Here is a 17,530-nt window from a genome sequence, read left to right on the forward strand (position 1 = left end):
AATGACAGATGATTATGTTGTCTACTTGTGTTTTTTATATAGGAAGCTATTGAATCATTCAAAGAAGCCTTAAAGCAGAAAGCTGATTTCATAGATGCATATAAGAGTCTGGGACAGGCCTACAGGTAAGCATGTTCAGAAATAACTTGTATGTATCACTGGCTTAAAGCCCCTAGTACACGGTCAGCACTACAGATCAATAAAAATAATACAATAGTGTTATTTAATTTAGTTTTTTCTATATTTTGATTTTATTGTTGATAGTTATTAAGCATGGACTTCAGAGTTGAGCTTAATATAAATAAAACAAAAGGCAAAGAGGTTTTAGCACAATCCAAAGTAAACAGGTCACTTAGGCTACATCTAGACAGCGGGGCTATTTCAGCATATCGGAAGTATCCCGAAATAGCAATTCCACATCTTTAAACATGCCTGTTATTTCAAAATAATGCAGGCATTATTCTGGCATCATTGTAACCCTCATTTACATAGCATAAATTGTGTAGCTTCTTTTGAGGTAAGTGTGCAGTGTATATATACCCTTAAGGTATATCTGCACTGCAGTCAGAGATATGATTGCAGCTTGGGTAGGCATATCCCAGATAGCTTTAATCTAGCTAGTACAGCTAAAAATACAGGTTGAACGTCTGGCATCCTCAGGACCTGACCAGTGCCAAACCAGAGAATTTACCAAACCACAGGGTATCAATATTGTCTAGCAGTATTACTAACACTTCCACTGTTTATTGGGCTCTTCGAAGACATTTGGGGGTAAATCAGAGCTAAATAACAGCACAGAACACTGAGCGTCAGGACTGATAGCTGTAAACAAATTTTATGGGACCATGGGAAACTTGGCCACATCCCTGATAAGTGGACGTCTGGCTAACTAAAACTGTGCTGGACCATGGATGTTGCCCGACTGGAGAATGACAGATTAGAGAGGTTCAACCTCTGTAGCAGTGTAGCTGTGGGCCCTGGCATAAGCTAACAATGCAAGTTATGTACCCAGAAGGGCTTGTACAGTCCATGCCTACATGCAGGGTTGTCCTTAGCACAATCAGTATACGCAGTTGCATGTGACTAGGTTACAGCTCCGGTGGCCCCATCCCCTGATCACCCCCTCCCCCATTTTCCTGTAGGCTCGGTGTTGGAACTCCACCCTTTTCCCCCAGCTGTGCCCTATACCCACTCACCAGGCGGTGGTGAGCAGCACAAGTGTGGGCTGGGAGGACTCTGGAAGAGCAGAGGGCAGCTGTGCAAACTAGTGGCTGGAGAGAAGCAGCAGCTTCCCCTCCAAAAAACCTCTTCTGTCCACCTGGGTGCAGAACTGCTCTTCTGACCCGTATTCGCACTGCCCTCCGCCGCTTGTGCCTCCCTCCTGCTGCCCTGAGGTTCCAGGTTAGCCTCGCTCCCTGCTCTGCTCCGCTCCAGGGTTATCTACTCTCCCAGACCGAACACCATTGCAGCAAATAACATCTGGCCCGGGAAAATTGGTAACCACCTTCCCTCCTCCTCTTCTCCATTCCCCCACCCCGCTGCTGCCCACCTTCCCCCCCCCCCCCACAGAGCAGGGGTGTGTGTGTATGTGTGTATGTGTGTACACACGTCAGTGCTGGGCTTTGTAGGGCACCAGTATTAGTAAGGATGGCCCTGTCTCCATATCTTCAATTCTATTTTAGTCTCGCTACTTCTATTAAAGCAAACATGAGCATATCTACCCAAGCGGCAGTCACGCTTCCAGTTGCCTTGTAGACATTCACCTTAGGTCCTCATTTACCTGGTCTTTGGCTTCTATCAGTCCTCAGGTGATATTGTATAAAAGTGGAATAAACATTATGCATCACAGCTGAATATTTTACTCCTTATTATAAGAACTTGTTAGAGCCATGGTGTCCTAGATGCACCCACATCAGGCTGTTAGGCCTGTTGAGTGTGGCTAGTTCGCTATTGCAGTAGCAACTTGTATTGGGTACTGCTTCAGAAGTGGTTGGACATTTCTGTGCTAGAAGATTTCTGAAATCATCATAATATTTAGACAGCAGTGAGTGATTTTTGCCTGTTTAAGTTTTGACTTAATTATGTAGTACCACAACTGTGATAGGTGCTATGTAAATTAATATAAAGACAGGGTCTCTTCCTGTAAGTGCTTGCATTAGATATCTGCATTACTTATATTAAAAATACTTAATTAAAACTGGGAAATAGTTATTTAAAAACCTATTTTTTGCTTTAAATATTAGTAAAATTATTTTTGAGAAACCTAATATTTAAATTGCACTCTTATTTGGAAGTTAGGTAATGAGTCACTCTTTAGTTTTGCTTTTAATAATGATATTGAAATGTCAAGAAGAAAACTTGATTTTGTTTAAGGCTTTGAACAGATATGTTTTTTAAAAAGGTGGTCTACAGATAATAAGATAGAAGAGCATTTGTGGATAGGTTATATATTTTAAAAAAATACATAAACCAATTTTCACCTTGACTCCTATTCCTGGATGTTGTATTCCTCCTCTTCCCATAATCCTCTGTACTTAATCTGTTTTTTTTTTCTTTCATATTTTGGACAATTATGTTTGGAAAACACCTACACTCTGAGATTGGTGCTACTACAATTTCAGTTATCGCCTGACTAATGTTAATTTGACCCCCTAGCAGTATGCATTATGATACAGTCTTGAATTACATGATCGCATACTTTTTTTTTTTTCCCTGTGGGATCCTTGTTTCATTTTGTGCTCAAGATGAACCGTGCTTGTTGACTGTTATCTATTCACAAGTTTTTATCCTTATCATTCAGTGAGTGTCGCCTTTGCCTTGTTTACCATAGTATCTAAACTAAAGATGCTAAAGACTTGTCGACTAGTTGATTTCCCCCTCCCCTTGCTGCCTCTAATAGAGGCAGCAAAGGGGGAAAAGGAGAGGGAATACTTCGCTGAAATGCTGCTCTGAGCCCGGGATCAGAGGGGGAGTCCCACATGATTTGGCTCCATGTGGCATTTCAAATCAGCACTGGGGACTCTTGTACATTTCAAAGCTGGCATGCTTGTGTGCAGCCTGGAGTCAGTGGGACTTCTTGTTGGCCCCAGGCTGCATGCAGTATTCCTCATTGCTCCTTTGAAATGTACAAGAGCCCCCAATTGGGGTTCTTGTACATTTCAAAGGAGGACTGCAGAAGTGCCTATCAACTACTCAACTAGTAAATTAACCACAATTTAACATCCTTAATCTAAACCTTGCACTGAGTATGCAATTATTAATACCTCATGGATTTTCTGTTACACTTGTCACTGTAGTATGGTTGCTTCACAGCTATGAATTCATTGGTCTTCATGACATCTCTGTGAGGGAAGAAGCGGGGATTTTTATTTGTGTTCTATACATGTAGAACAGAAGCAAAAATTGTCAAATGTTATGTATGTTTGGGTGCCCAGCAATTCATTATGCAACCCCATTGGGTCTTGTATCAGTTCTGTCTTCCACTTCTCCCGTCTACTGCTCTTGGAGGTTCATGATTCTCTGCCCGGAGTGAGGACAGTTCCAGGGGCTCTTACAGGACTGGAATAGGAGTTGTAGGGATAGAGAGGAAGGGGGATGAACAGAGGGCAGATTGACGTAGTCCTTCACAGTTGGTAGGAAGGGAAGCAGAACATTGGTACACTGCTGGGCGGTGTTTTCTTCCCTCTTGTGAGAATAGTGTCAACAGCTCCCTCTGCTTTCTCTCTACTCAGATCTGTCTGCCTCCCTAAATCTGTTTCCTAAGAGATAGGTAGGCAAAAAGGGGAGAGGGGGCAAAGACGGGAGCCTTGCACCAGGCAGAGTTGAAATTCAGAAGAATAGAGCTTTGAGAGTGATTCATCCCCCAGCCAAAATCGTGTTCCTTATGAGGAAATTGCAGGTGTTGATGACACTGGGATATTTAACATTTTACAACTCTTTAAAAAAGTTCATAACATAGGTCCTATTGACTTATTTTACATTTATTAATGCTTAGCACTGCTACAAATTAGACCCAGGGTCCCAAGTTGGGCACCCAGAAGATGAGGAACATAAGGTTACTGATTATCTGTGACAAACTTATTTAAATGATTTCTTCAGAGTCACATAGGAACTCTATGGCAGAGTAAGGATTGAATCTAGTTCTCCAGGTTGGCCATCAGCTGTCTTCACCATGAGATGCTTCTTTCACTTTCTACCATCCCTTGCCTTGTTCATTACACATCTTCCAAATTCAGCAACAAATGTGTCAATGATACTACAGAAAAAAGCCTCCTTCGTTGTTCATTCTTGCTTCAATTCCCATGCACGAAACAAAAAAGGCAAAGGTTGTGCAAGGAAAAGAAGTATGATTATCATGGAATTAAATAATGTATGCAGAAGGGGGCAGAATTAACAAGAGCACAAACAAATTTTACAATGATATTTTTAAAAAATTGCCTATTAAGGTTATGTAATGACTGTCTCAACATAGACAGGGTAGGGTGGTATTTCAGCACATAAAGTTCAAACTTACCTCCTTTTGTCTTTCTTGCCAAGCACAGACCCAATGCAATAGCAGTGCCTTGGTGCACATCTAATCATGCACTTTCCTGGTAACACCATACCCTCCATGGCTGAGTGCTGGAGCCTGCCTGTAAGGCAAGTCCTGTTTTTATTTTCCCCAGTAGTGCATGTGTAAATCTCTATCCATTAAGATACAAGATATTAGCTTGAAAAGTAACCTCTTTGTTCTTTAGGAGGTTTTTCAGCACAAATATTGCTTTCTTTTCTAATATAGGCAGGCTCCATCAGTAGGGGTATTGGCAACTGTGAGTAAAATGGATATTGGGGTACCTAACCGAACGGAAGCTGGTAATCATGAGTCTGCGGGAGTGTTTCATTTCTTCTTCAGGTCTGCTAATTTAAAGTTTAGCTGTTGGGGGTGTTTACCCCCTTAGCATTGGGACTGTCTCAGCAGTTACTATCCCCATGCGTCGTCCCCTCCATCAGGTCTCTGTGGCCCTCTACGAGGGTCTCTGAGGCCTAACTCCAAAGTACGTGTCCCTCTATTAGGCATATATGGGCCTTGAGGCCAAGTCACCGGGAAGCCTCTCCTGGCCAGGGGGTGATGAGTCCAGGGAAGGAAAAAGGGTGGTAGGGGGACCCGGGCCCCCTCTCTCCACCGGGTCCCCGCCCAGGGCCCTATAGGCAGAGACAATCGCTCCTGCCTGCTTGGTGGGGATTCCTGCTGCTACACGCCAAGCCCCTTGGTTAGTCTTTTGCTGTGAGCTGCTTCCTACCATGCCCTGGCACCTCTTTGGTCTACTTGCTCAAGGACTGGACTTGGGATTGTGGCTGCTGACATTGCTCCTGGGACAGCTGTGGGCTGCAGCTCCGGCTGCGGCAGTGGCTGTGGCTGCTGGCCCCTCTGCGACTGCGAGGGTGGAGTCAGCTGTTGCAGGAATACTGAGGTAGGTGCTGACGGACCTCCTCTTTCCCCCGCTGCCTTTTCTAACTGCAGGGCTCCCTCCACTTTTATGCTCTGGCTCTGCTGGGAGCATACCCAGCAGGGCTGGATGGATGGAGCCTTCTCAGCCAGCTGGGCCTGGGCTACTCTCTGCCCTCCAGTGCAGGGCGCCTCTGCCCCGTCACATTAGCAAATATTAAAAAATGCCAAAATGTCTGAGTAATTCGAAAACAAGACTTTATTTGCTAACATTTTTCAAACATTATTTGTAGATCACCTTTTAAGCTAACGAGAAGATCATAAATTCAGTGGAGTTTTTTTGGTTTTTTAAATAGGGGTTTATTGTGATTATTGAACCTGATTGCCTACATAACACAAGTCCTTAAAATATTACTCAGTAATTCCTGCATCAAGTTTAGTAACTGGGGTTGAAATAGAATGTATTTTTTTTTCAGATCATCTGCTTTTAAAAATTTTTGAATAATGAACCTGCTTTTAAAAATATAAATCTTTTTGCTTGGTACCTGTGTGTACTTTGATTCTTTATTTTTAATGGTGCTACTTTAAATGTGTGTAGTTGAAACTCATTTAATATAACAAAATTGGACACTGTGAATGGAATTCAAAATATTTTATCAAAAGGATACTGTTAATTTTATTTTTATATAATGTTTTATTGGCTGCATCTACTCCTGAAACTCAATAATTCTAAGTATAATGATCAAATTGGCCACTGTCAGAAAATTGTCCCATACATTCTTTGGCACAATTCCATATTTTTTTCAAGTGGCAGCTTCTAAAAGACATAAAATTTACGAGTCTGATTTCATCCCTATACGTAGCTTTTTTTGGGGGAGGGGTGATTCAGCTGTTATATCTTATTCCAGGGTGTTCATTGTAACAGGTTTCATTCTTGTCGATTTTGAGGAAGTACTGTCCAGGAAATGCCTAAAGCAGGGCTACTCAACTGTGGAAGCCCCCCCGCCAGTGATACTCACAGCACATGCCTAAGGCCGCAACTTAAGTGTGGTTGCATATACGTGCAAATATATATGCAAATAGTTTCTTTCACATGAATACAAAGCGCTTTCCACAATGACCCAGTGCTCCTGGCACCACCTTCCTGGGGGCTAGAAACACTTAACACCTTGTACCCGCCTGTTTCAGCCAGCCTGTCCACTTGCATCTTTCAATGCTCACCCAACCTGGGAGACACCTCACCATTGTGGAGATTGTTCCCAGTGGAGGCCATGTTCAAAGGATCCTACCTGCACGTGTTGAGCCCTGTGTAAACCCAAACCGCACTGCAGGCCACAAACAAACGGGCTGCAGGCCGCATGTTGAGTAGCCTTGGCCTAACGTGTCCTAGCTCGTGGTAAATGCCAACAGAGAATTGTGTGAATCCAGGGTCTAGTGGGATTGTGTATCCAAGAGTAGATCCTTTTAAGAATTGTGAACAATAGTTTGGTTGTCACTGCCAAAGAAGTTACAGAACTCTTACCTTAGAGAAATTGTCCCTGATGTGATTTTTTTTTAATTAGCCCTAGCTTCTCATATCTTTTCTTAATATCTTATTTGAACAAAAGACAAAGGACAAATTATTTGGTTAAAAAGGTAGGTTTGTATGTACACCCTTGCTTTTTATACTCCCTCACTTACGATCCTATGGAATTACCTAGGGAGCTTGGTAACTTTGATGCTGCTACAGAGAGCTTCCAGAAGGCTTTGTTGCTAAATCAAAATCATGTTCAGACAATACAGCTCAGGGGAATGATGCTTTACCATCACGGTAGCCTAGATGAAGCACTGAAGAATTTTAAGGTAAGCACAGGTATACCTCTAAAGATCTATACTAAATTAAGGATTGATATTTTTAATTAGACTTAATATCAAATTACACTTAAAATGAAATACAAGAATGTTATGTTTCACATTCTGAACGTGAATGAAAATCTGAATTGAAAATAAAATGCATATCCATATGTAATTTTGTAAGCACGGTTTATTATCTTACAATTAATGAATGATGGACCAGTTCAGGCAGAGGAGGGAACTGAGACATTTTCCTCCAGATTCACAAATTTTTAATACTAGACTCTAACTGGTGTTTTATAAAGCTTTGAAATGCTCACATTTTGGTTAGAAGTGGAACCCCAGTGTTTTGGCTGTTCACATAAGGCAAGTAGCCAGTTCTGTAATCTCAAGACTTAGACATGAATCTGAACTTTGGAGTGCTTATTTGAATCTTTTGAGTTTTTTCCATCATGAACAATAACAGCTAACAGTTGTGTACAGTGATCCATCTGACATGAGGTAGATAAATTGTATTCTAATTTGGCAGATCTAGAAGCTAAAGCTCAGATGGTTAATGACTTGCCCAAAGATATGCAGTGAGTCATTGGCAAAGCAAGGAACAGGGCTAAGTCTAAGAAGCCCTACATCCCTATTTTAACAAGCACACTTTACTTTTGCCTATTTAGAACATGATATGTCTTTATGTAAATTACCATGTGTCTCTGTTTTGTGACTCTTTGTAGATCTTTTTGTATTTAAAAAAAACAGCTGACATTTAAATAGCAAGTGCTTTATGAAGAGCTGCAGATAATCCATGAATATTTTATAGATCTATATAGTGAGAATTTTGTTTTGGGGTACCAAATTCTAAAATAGTCAGTTGTCTGGCATTATACTAAAACTAACATGATGTAGGGTGGAATTGATCGTAAGGCAATAGTACTGCAGTCTGTGAATTTCAGAGCTATGATGCTTGGTGGAATAGGAGAACTGATGGTGGATACATTTTATAAAGTTGCATTTTAAGAAAAATGTCTCCTACTTTTAGGGTCTGTTTACACTAAGACATGTTTTATGACACTGTGTAGCCTCTCTCATCTGATGTTGAAAACTACTTAGCTACAAGTATAGTGTATGATCAAGAACAAGTTTCACCACCACTGTTACATTTTGTATAATGACACTGAAAATATTTTTACCATCTTAAAAACAATTTACTTGCTAGCTAACATCAGTTGAAGGAAAGTCACAGGGAAAACAGTTACTGATAACTTTTGAAAGAAAAAAAGACCATTCCTTAGTACTTGTATCAGACTGTTTCAAGATACCTATGTAAATTTTTTATTTACTGAATTGCTTATTTCTTTACTCTTCTAGAGATGTCTTCAGCTAGAGCCATATAATGAAGTATGCCAGTATATGAAAGGTCTCAGTCATGTTGCAATGGGACAATTTTATGAAGGCATAAAAGCTCAAACTAAGGTTATGTTAAACGATCCACTACCAGGCCAGAAGGCTAGTCCAGAGTACCTAAAAGTGAAATACCTCAGAGGTAAGTCACAACAGGGAAGAGAGGGGAGAATTCTTTGACATAGGACTAAAATTGTCTGTGTTTGACTGCTGTGTTGAGTGAGCTGTCTTCATAGTCATCTTGGCGCTTGTTTGATCAGAATTAAAAGCCAGGACCAGAACTCAGACTTGGATCTTGATTTAGTAGTAAAAGTAACTATGATACCACTTGCTTGGCCTAGATTTTTAACAGTTTAGCTAACTTCAAGTTTAATATTGGTTAATAAAATCTTAAATAACTAACTCCTATATAATCCTGTTTTAAATTCTTGTTTGCGATAAATAATGATTGGCTGAATTTGTATTTTTATTTTCCTCAGAATATTCTCGATATTTGCATGCCCATCTTGATACTCCTCTTGTAGAGTATAATGTAGATACAGATCTTCCTGGAAACTTTAAGGACCATTGGGCCAAAAACCTTCCCTTTCTAATAGAAGACTATGAAGAACAGCCAGGATTGCAGCCACACATAAAGTGAGTGGTTTTTAGACAGACTGTTTAGAGCATTCCTGGTAGGATTTTGTTTTTGTTTTTCAAAAAATGGCACCTGAGGGTTAATTTATCACAAATGTTGAAAACTGCCTGTAGCCCACAGAAAATGTAGGGCACTTTTCAAATGTATAGGGCCTACAAATGATTTATTTAGCTCAGTAATGAAGAGGTAGCATCACAACTTGGTCAAAATCATTTTCTGTAGTCCTGCCACATGTTCCATGCAGTTCAGTAAAGATAATTCAGGTTATACAGCCATGTTAGCTATTTTGGTTTTAAAATTTGTCTTGAGCTGGATTAGTAATTTATTATAGATTCATGTTAGTTCTAAAGAAATTCAGGATAGACTTCCATCTGGATATCCATCCATAGTGTAGAAACCTCAAAATGGAGTTTCCTTATTGTTGCATGTTTAAGTATGGACTTAACCCTGTATCACTTATGTATGCAAAACATCTACTGATTGCAGTGGAGATTTTTGAGAAGGAATTACAAAATCAGACCACTAGTCTGTGGTGTTCTTCATGTTTTCTTCCATGCTCTGATTCCTATTAATTTCAGGATTAATATGCACTGAAGAAATGTCTCACTACAAAGCGTCACAATTTATTTAATATCTGCTGGAAATCACTAATTCTATTATTAAAATCTACTGATGAAATACATTCATTTCAACAGGGATAGTCTTTTACTACTGATTTCATTGGGGTCAGAATTTCACTTTGAATTTTGTGTGTGTGCATATCTACAACGTATGAGAGTGGGAGGTTTTTTGGTACCACGTTTCATTCTTTTCTGGGCTTGTGTTACTGATGACTATGAATACAGATTGTTCTTATACTGTTTTAAGGAGTCGTCATGGCAGATGATTGATTTTTTTTTGTAACATTTTTCCTTCAAGGGATGTGCTATTTCATAATTTTGAAAGCTATAAACCTGAGGTACAAGAACTTGTATGTGTGGCTGATCGTCTGGGTTCACTGATACAATACGAGACACCAGGATTTCTTCCAAATAAGAGAATACACAGAGGTATGGGGAGCACACTCCACCTAGGAATGGAAATGAAAAATGTTCATGCTCGCTTTGATAGCACTTTGAGCTAATTAACCTGGGGTTGGTCTACACTGGGTACGTACTTTGCAAAATTCACATCCCTGAATGACATAGCTTTGTGAGCTAACCCCTGGTGCTGAAAACACTAAGTTGATGAAGAATTTCTTTGTAAACCCAACTTCCACCTGTATGGGATGTAAATTACCTATTGTGATGCAACTGTAGCATCACTTTCAAATGATATGCAGTTATAAACTTTTTTCTTTGCATTTATATTCATCTTAAATTTAGTAACCAATAATGTGTAGATGTAAAATTTACAAATAACCACATTTTGTATATTAATAAATATTTTTCTGAGGCATCTTGGTCTAGTACTGGACTGAAAACTATGAATTACTGACTCTTAATACCGTATTGACACTTACTGCTTCTATTTCCTTGAACAGGTCATTAACCTGGCTGCTTCAGTTCCCCCCTGTAAAATGGAGAGTCTGAGTGGACTAACTGGTTCTATATATTCTTTGTTGTTCAGCAATGGGGCTGGCTGCATTGGAAGTAATGCAAGCTGTGCAACGGACCTGGACAAACTCAAAAGTTCGAATGAATGGGAAAACCAGATTGATGCAGTGGAGAGACATGTTTGACATTGCTGTGAAGTGGCGAAGGTAATGATGAAGAGAAGAGTGGTACTAAGCCTTACTTTGTGATATCAATGCAAGTTCCTGTTAGTGAAATGTAAGAGACTGAAAAACTGCAACATTTGTAAAAGATGTGAAGGCAGGTCTCTTCAGAATCTTAGCCCCTATTGCTTTAACAGCTGCTCCACCGTGTGTGTTTGCAGGGATTTTTCATAAAAAGATGTTTAACAACTCCTCATCCCAAGGAGGAGTATTCTTGCAAGTTAAGGTCTCTTTACTCTATGCTTGGCAGAGATTAGAGGCACTGCACTTTTTCACAAGGCAGACTTGAAGAGGCCTTGTGTTAGTAAAATGCAAGTCAATTAAAAAAAATCGCTGGTTGGCAGTGTACATAGACTACACACCCCAGCTTCCAACATAAAGTTGCTAGCAAGATAGTAGACGCTAAATCCCTAGCAGTCATTGCCTATCCTTTTTCTGATGTTTTGATGTCTGTGAATGATGTTGATTCTGTCAAGGAGAGGAGAACACTCTTGGTGGTAATGTATAAGTTGATCCTTCTATGCATGCACTTAGAGCTAGAGCAGATTGCTGGAAGCTGTTTCTCTTTGCAAAATTGATGCAAGCCTCCTCTGACTCAGAGGAAGGCTATTGCCTAGCCTCAAACAACTGGTAAGTCTCAGTTGCTTGGGCCACATCTACTCAAAGGTCCCATTTGTCTGCCAGTATTCAGGCATTGATGTCCTCTGGTGGCCAGGGAAGAACATGGCTTTAGGGATGAACAAAGCACAGATCACCATACCTGGTGCCTAGTGAGTTGAGGCACAAATTTTGTCATGCGTCTGATTTGTGTTGGGTGCTGTCTGAGTCAGAAGTCTGCTAAAGACCCTTCTGTTACCCTGGTACTGACCATTAAGAGAGCAGAAGTTGTACCCGCTAAATATGTGGATAGCACTTCTCTTGGTACCAACCTTATCACGGAGCACCTTGCTATGCAGTGTTGGCACTAAGTGTAATGGAAGCCTAGTACCTTCCTCTTCAGTCCTGCTTGAGTTGAAAGTATTCCTCAGTACCTGCCATCTTGCGACCAGGTCTCTTTGTACTAATACATACATGGTGTGAAATAGATATGTTGCTGGATTCACCTTTTCTTAAGAGGAATATCCAAACCACCAGTTCAGAGTTACCTGAATATCAGGTTGAGGTATTTCTGGTACTGACTTCTCCTTCAGAGGTAGGACACTCCCAGTAGAGTAGCCCTTTCTGTTGGAGGAAGTGTACTACTATTACTGAGCATTACTCCTCTCCTACCCATATCTTTCAACTCCCTGTGTAGCATTGTGGGAATTGGGAAGGCATTCTAAAGAAGATTCTATGAGAAGTAGCAGGAAGAGGCTTGGGACTCATAGGGGACATCTCATGAAACCCCACCATATGCTGTTCACACCACAATGTGTACTATGGCTTATGTGATAGCAATAAAAAGGCCATTGCAGCTTCATAACATGGAGTTTCCCAGGGAGTTCTAGATCACAAGAAAGGACTTACTATTTGAGGCCAACAGACTTTAGCTCTGGAATAGATGAGGCCCTCCACTCCTTTAAAGACCTAATGATAACTCTTTCTTTGTTTCTGATCCAAAAAAGATGGTAAACAAGTCACTTATTCACAGAGTTCCCCTCTGCCCAGTAACTGTTTAGCTGCATAATTGAGAATTTTATGAACTGCTTTCTTCCTCTTAGAAAAGCTGATACATATTTGTCAGAAAAAAAACAACATCTTTTTTTATGATTCCTGAATTCAAACTTTGCCAAAAGGTATTAATGCATGAACCAGCTTCTCAGAGCCATAGGTTGCATCAGTTGACAGCACAGGTTGGCAGCTATGTTTAAGATGGAACTTCAGAAATTTTTCCCAAGTGGTATTTTCTTGCTTTAAAATATAACATGTAATAAGACTTCTTTTGCTGCCCCAATTTTAACAGGGTATTTCTTTGTAGGATAGCTGACCCAGATCAGCCCGTGCTTTGGTTAGATCAAATGCCAGCTCGAAGTCTTAGTAGAGGCTTTAATAACCACATCAATCTAATCAGGTAAGAAGTTTTTGACTAATCCTGTTAGTATTAGGAATTGTGCTAAAATATGTAGGCTGTCCATGATGTATTATAATTGACTGACAGTGTTTATTGTGTATGTACTATATAACATCTAACACTTTTATTTTTATTTTTATTTTTAATTCTAGGAGAGCTTTTGTTTATTTTACCACTCATTAAACCAAATAATCCCTCATTATTTTTTGTCCTTCCCATTTCCTCCCCCCCCCCGAATCTTAATGTTTTATATTCTCCACAAAATAAAGATAAATAGGTCCCAAAAAAACCATTAGTTTCAAGTTTTTATTCCCTAATTAAAATACCTACTTCATATACTGAAAGTTAAACCCATAGTAGTTCTTCTGTTTTCAAGAAGGCAGTACTGCCAGCTGTAATGGCACAGTATGTACCAGGTAGTCTGTTTCTTACTTTGTAACCTTCGTCAATTAATAGTATTTAGAGACAGATCACGTGTCCCTCTCAATATTTCAGTATAGAAAGGTTAAAGGCATAGGTGTCAAAATAACTAAGAAGCTTAAAGGTAACTGCTGTTTCAGAAAAACCTTCTAACTTGAAAAATTCAAATAATTGTACATTCCGTGTTCTTTATATGATAAAACAAGATTCCGTATTAGGGATATTAGATGCCATGTAATTGAATAGTTGTGTAACAGCATCAAATTTTAGCAGTTACATGCCTATTCTATAGTCCCTGGGAGTGGGGCTGGCAGCCAGTGTGCTCCCAGTGCCACTCCCGTGGAGCCCCCTACCACCCCGCACTGTTGCCTCTCTATCAGAGGCAGCAGCATGGGGGTGGGGGTCAGGCTGCTCCATGGGATCTGGTGCTCATGGGAAGCATGCCTCATGGGTACTGGCTTCCACCTCTCCCCTATCCCTCCACTTGCTGCCTCTGATACTAATGCAGCAAAGGGGGCGGGGAGGAATGTGTGTAGTTAACAGGATTAACTGATAAACCCAGGCTTATTGGTTAATCGTGTTGTCGTCTATATTCTGTATAGCAAGCATTACAGCTCCACCTACTATGAAGCAATGGAAAAAGGAGAGCTGCATGTGGCAAAATCACTGTCAATCATGGATGGAGAGTGTGTGCGCACACAAATAGCAAGGAATCAGAGTCCTTCTTTCTTCCTTCTTTTATTTCTAAACTTAGTCTTTCAATGTTTCTCTAAAAGAAAAAAATGAGGTGAAAAAGATCTTTCTAAAATATTTTACAGAAAGAATTACTGATTTTTAAAGCTCCAAGTGCACAGGGTATTTTAGAATCATAGAATACTAGAACTGGAAGAGACTTTGAGAGGTCATCAAGTCCAGTCTCCTGCCCTAAAGACAGGACTAAGCACCAACATCATCCCTGATAAACATCTGTCTAACCTGTTCTTAAATATCTCCAATTATGGAGATTCCACAACCTCCCTAGGCAATTTTTTCTAATGTTGAACCACCCTGACATTTAGAAAGTTTTGTTTTTTTTCCAATGTCCAACCTAAATTCCCCTTGCTGCAATTTAAGCCCATTGCTTCTTGTCTTGTCATTGGAGGTCAAAGAGAACAGTTTATTTTCCTCCTCCTTGTAACACCCTTTTAGGTACTTGAAAACTGCTATCGTGTCCCCTCTGAGTCTTCTCATTTCCAAACCCAAACTAACCCAGTTCTTTCAAACTTCCTTGCTAGGTCATGTTCTCTAGACCTTAAATCGTTTTTGTTAAATTTTTCTTGACTCAAATGCACAATCCCAACTGGAACAGTAACTGAAATCACCTGAAACAGGGGGGGAAAACCCACAAACAGTCAAGCAAAATCATTCACCTCAAATCTAGTTACTCTCACCTTGTTCATTCAACGGGGGGAACTCTTCCGCTCCCCTTCAAACTTCTCTGTCTGCAGCCCCCTGTACTCTTCATGGTTAGTGTTTTTTTTCTCTGTCTCTGTCTCTGTCTCTGTCTCTGTCTCTGTCTCTGTCTCTGTCTCTGTCTCTGTCTCTGTCTCTGTCTCTGTCTCTCGGCAACTCCTACCATTTCACAGAATGGAGCCCAGCAGCCTGACATTTTTCTGGGGTATGTAAGTTTAGGTTTGGCTGAAGCTCTGATGTAGCTCAGCAATTGCTTGTAGGAACAACTACATTTTCTGTTTTCACATCTTTAGGGACAATGTTGTGCTCAGACTTCTGCATTCATCCTTTCAAATTCTGCATACTGGAACTCAGTATTCTCTTGAGTTTTGCTTTATATCCTCCTCTCGCATCAAAGATGCAACAGAATCCAAACACTTTTCATTGTTCAAGTTTAGAGGGCAACTCCTGCCTCGCTCCATAACTCATTAGCTGTTTTTGCCCTAATATGGAAGATGGGGGGGTGAAATGGAACATGAACCTCCAGCGTCTTTTGGTTGTGTCATCGGCAGAATGAGACCTCTAAGGAATGCCCTATTCTTGTGAGGGTTATTGATAGTGAGTACCTACTTTGCAAAGAGTGCCTACTAAATGTTTCTTATGCTTTTATCTCATCAGATAACACTAGCAATTCTCTAGTTTGATGTCCCAATGAGCCTAGTGATTCTAGGCTATCTGTAGTACTGAAATGGGCTACTGGATCTTCATAAAGTGCAGGACCAGACTGAATCAGTTTCTGGCCTTTTCTTTTGGCCTGGCCTGTGATCCTTGGGTCTGTATCATGGCTTGAATAATACTGATAGTGGTTTTTTGATAGAAAGATTGATTAATAACTCAACCTAATTACGGTTTGCAAGGGCCTAAATCTTCCCGGACTAGCGAACCTTCATGCTTCCCCATCACGAGTTTTGACTGTGTCGCCTTTCTGAGTACAGGAGCATACTTTCTCCTTTGCACGCTACTGGATTTGTTCCTGAAAATAACCATTTAATCTGGGATTGAATTAATTGATTAAACTAAATAATCGACTAGTCAATGGAATTCCCTAATCGACTAGTCAATAAGCAAGGGAGCCCCGGGACCTAACCCCGTTGTGGCTCTGCCTTTTAAATATATTAAGAGCCAGCAGAGAAATCTTTTAAGCCAGTTCCCCCCCAGCATCGGCTCCTGCTCTTACCCCATCCCTCCTTTCCTTCCCCCGCTGCCTCTAATAGAGGCAGCAAGGGTGGGGGGGGAGAAGTGACTAGTTGAATATCCGATAAGATTATGCTTATTGGATAGTTGACCAGTTGTTTACATTCCTAGACTGAATGAGGCAGGAGATAGTGTAGTAGATAGCGATAGTCTTCTAAACTCTCTTCCATCAATTCATGCCATCAGCGAGAGATTTCACTTGTAGTAGATAGTGCAAGTTTGCACAAATAGCATAATCCCTTCTTGTGTGCTTTAATCCGCCATGAAGTAGTTTTGCAATACTGGTAATTCATATATCATAATGAGGCTTCAGAATGAAAACCTTATTGAGACTAATGGGCTCACTTCATACTAAGGATGTTAAATTGCGATTAATCGACTAGTCGATGGAATTTCCATCAACTACTTGACTAGTTGATAGGCACTTCACAGTCCTCCTTTAAAATGTACAAGAGCCCCAGCAGGGCTTCCCACTGGGGCTCTTGTACATTTCAGAGGAGGAATGCGGAACTCCGTGTGCAGCCCAGAGCCAGTGAGAAGTCCTACTGACTCTGGGCTGCATGCAGGCGTGCCTGTTTTGAAATGTACAAGAATCCCCAGCAGGGGCTTCTGTGCATTTCAAAGCTACAGCGCCCTCATGAAGGCCAAGGTCACATTTATGAAAGATCAGATCAGAAGGTGTTTAGCCTAGTGTCATAGAACCACTTTGGCTTCTACTGTCACCTGTTGTTTTTTAACACAAATTATCCTTTGTTAGGTCCTTGCTAACAACACTTTCTTTGTATGGGATTTCTTTATGCAGGTCCCAGTTCCATTCAACAATTCTTATTTGAGTTTGGCATCTTGGAGAATGCTAAATGATGGTGTCTGTGTTGGATTTTTTCTGTGTAGAGGCTTAAACATCTGGAGAATAGCTGAAAACTTTCCATGGTAGTCATATAGTCATCACTCTAATTTGAAACACTTTGTTTGGGAGCACTCACAAGTGTTTCCAAAGTCTTTTTGACTTGATTTTTGTACGTTTCTGTAAGGTTCTAAAGCTTAGAGCTCTCTGGTGCTGCTGTTCCTGCAGTTTTGCCCTAAAGACAGTGTAAAAGTGCCTTTGGCGTGCCTCCATCCTGGTATAGGTGATAAGTTAATAAATCTTATGTTACTTTTTTGAAAGTCTAAACTTTTGTTTTCATGGGGCCAAACAAGAATTTGAGTTCTGTTCTGAGTGATTGAAGCTGTCTGCATTTCTCCAAATATAGGTTGAGGCATCCCCTGCTAATCTTTGGCATTCTGAAGAGATGGCAGTACCTATCAAATAGAGGGAATCATAGAATACTAGAA

At 40.5% G+C, this 17,530-nt stretch overlaps 1 protein-coding gene across 8 annotated transcripts in view; it reads left to right on the top strand.

The window, feature by feature from the left end:
- TTC13 (tetratricopeptide repeat domain 13) overlaps positions 1-17,530 on the top strand; it is a 68,036-nt gene that overhangs the window by 26,262 nt on the left and 24,244 nt on the right. For all 8 annotated transcript variants that reach the window (XR_012902781.2, XR_012902780.2, XR_012902778.2 and 5 more), the window contains exons 9-15: positions 43-125; positions 7,126-7,267; positions 8,618-8,792; positions 9,130-9,286; positions 10,206-10,336; positions 10,896-11,028; positions 13,001-13,093. Coding sequence is in view for 4 of the 8 variants with exons in the window: in XM_089777359.1 (XP_089633485.1) it covers positions 43-125; positions 7,126-7,267; positions 8,618-8,792; positions 9,130-9,286; positions 10,206-10,336; positions 10,896-11,028; positions 13,001-13,093 (914 nt within the window). In the remaining 4 variants the exon portion in view is untranslated. The remainder of the gene's footprint in view (positions 1-42; positions 126-7,125; positions 7,268-8,617; positions 8,793-9,129; positions 9,287-10,205; positions 10,337-10,895; positions 11,029-13,000; positions 13,094-17,530) is intronic.

The sequence above is a fragment of the Pelodiscus sinensis genome, chromosome 3 (genome assembly GCF_052426305.1).
Source record: "Pelodiscus sinensis isolate ZL-2025 chromosome 3, ASM5242630v1, whole genome shotgun sequence".
Taxonomy (NCBI): domain Eukaryota; kingdom Metazoa; phylum Chordata; order Testudines; family Trionychidae; genus Pelodiscus; species Pelodiscus sinensis.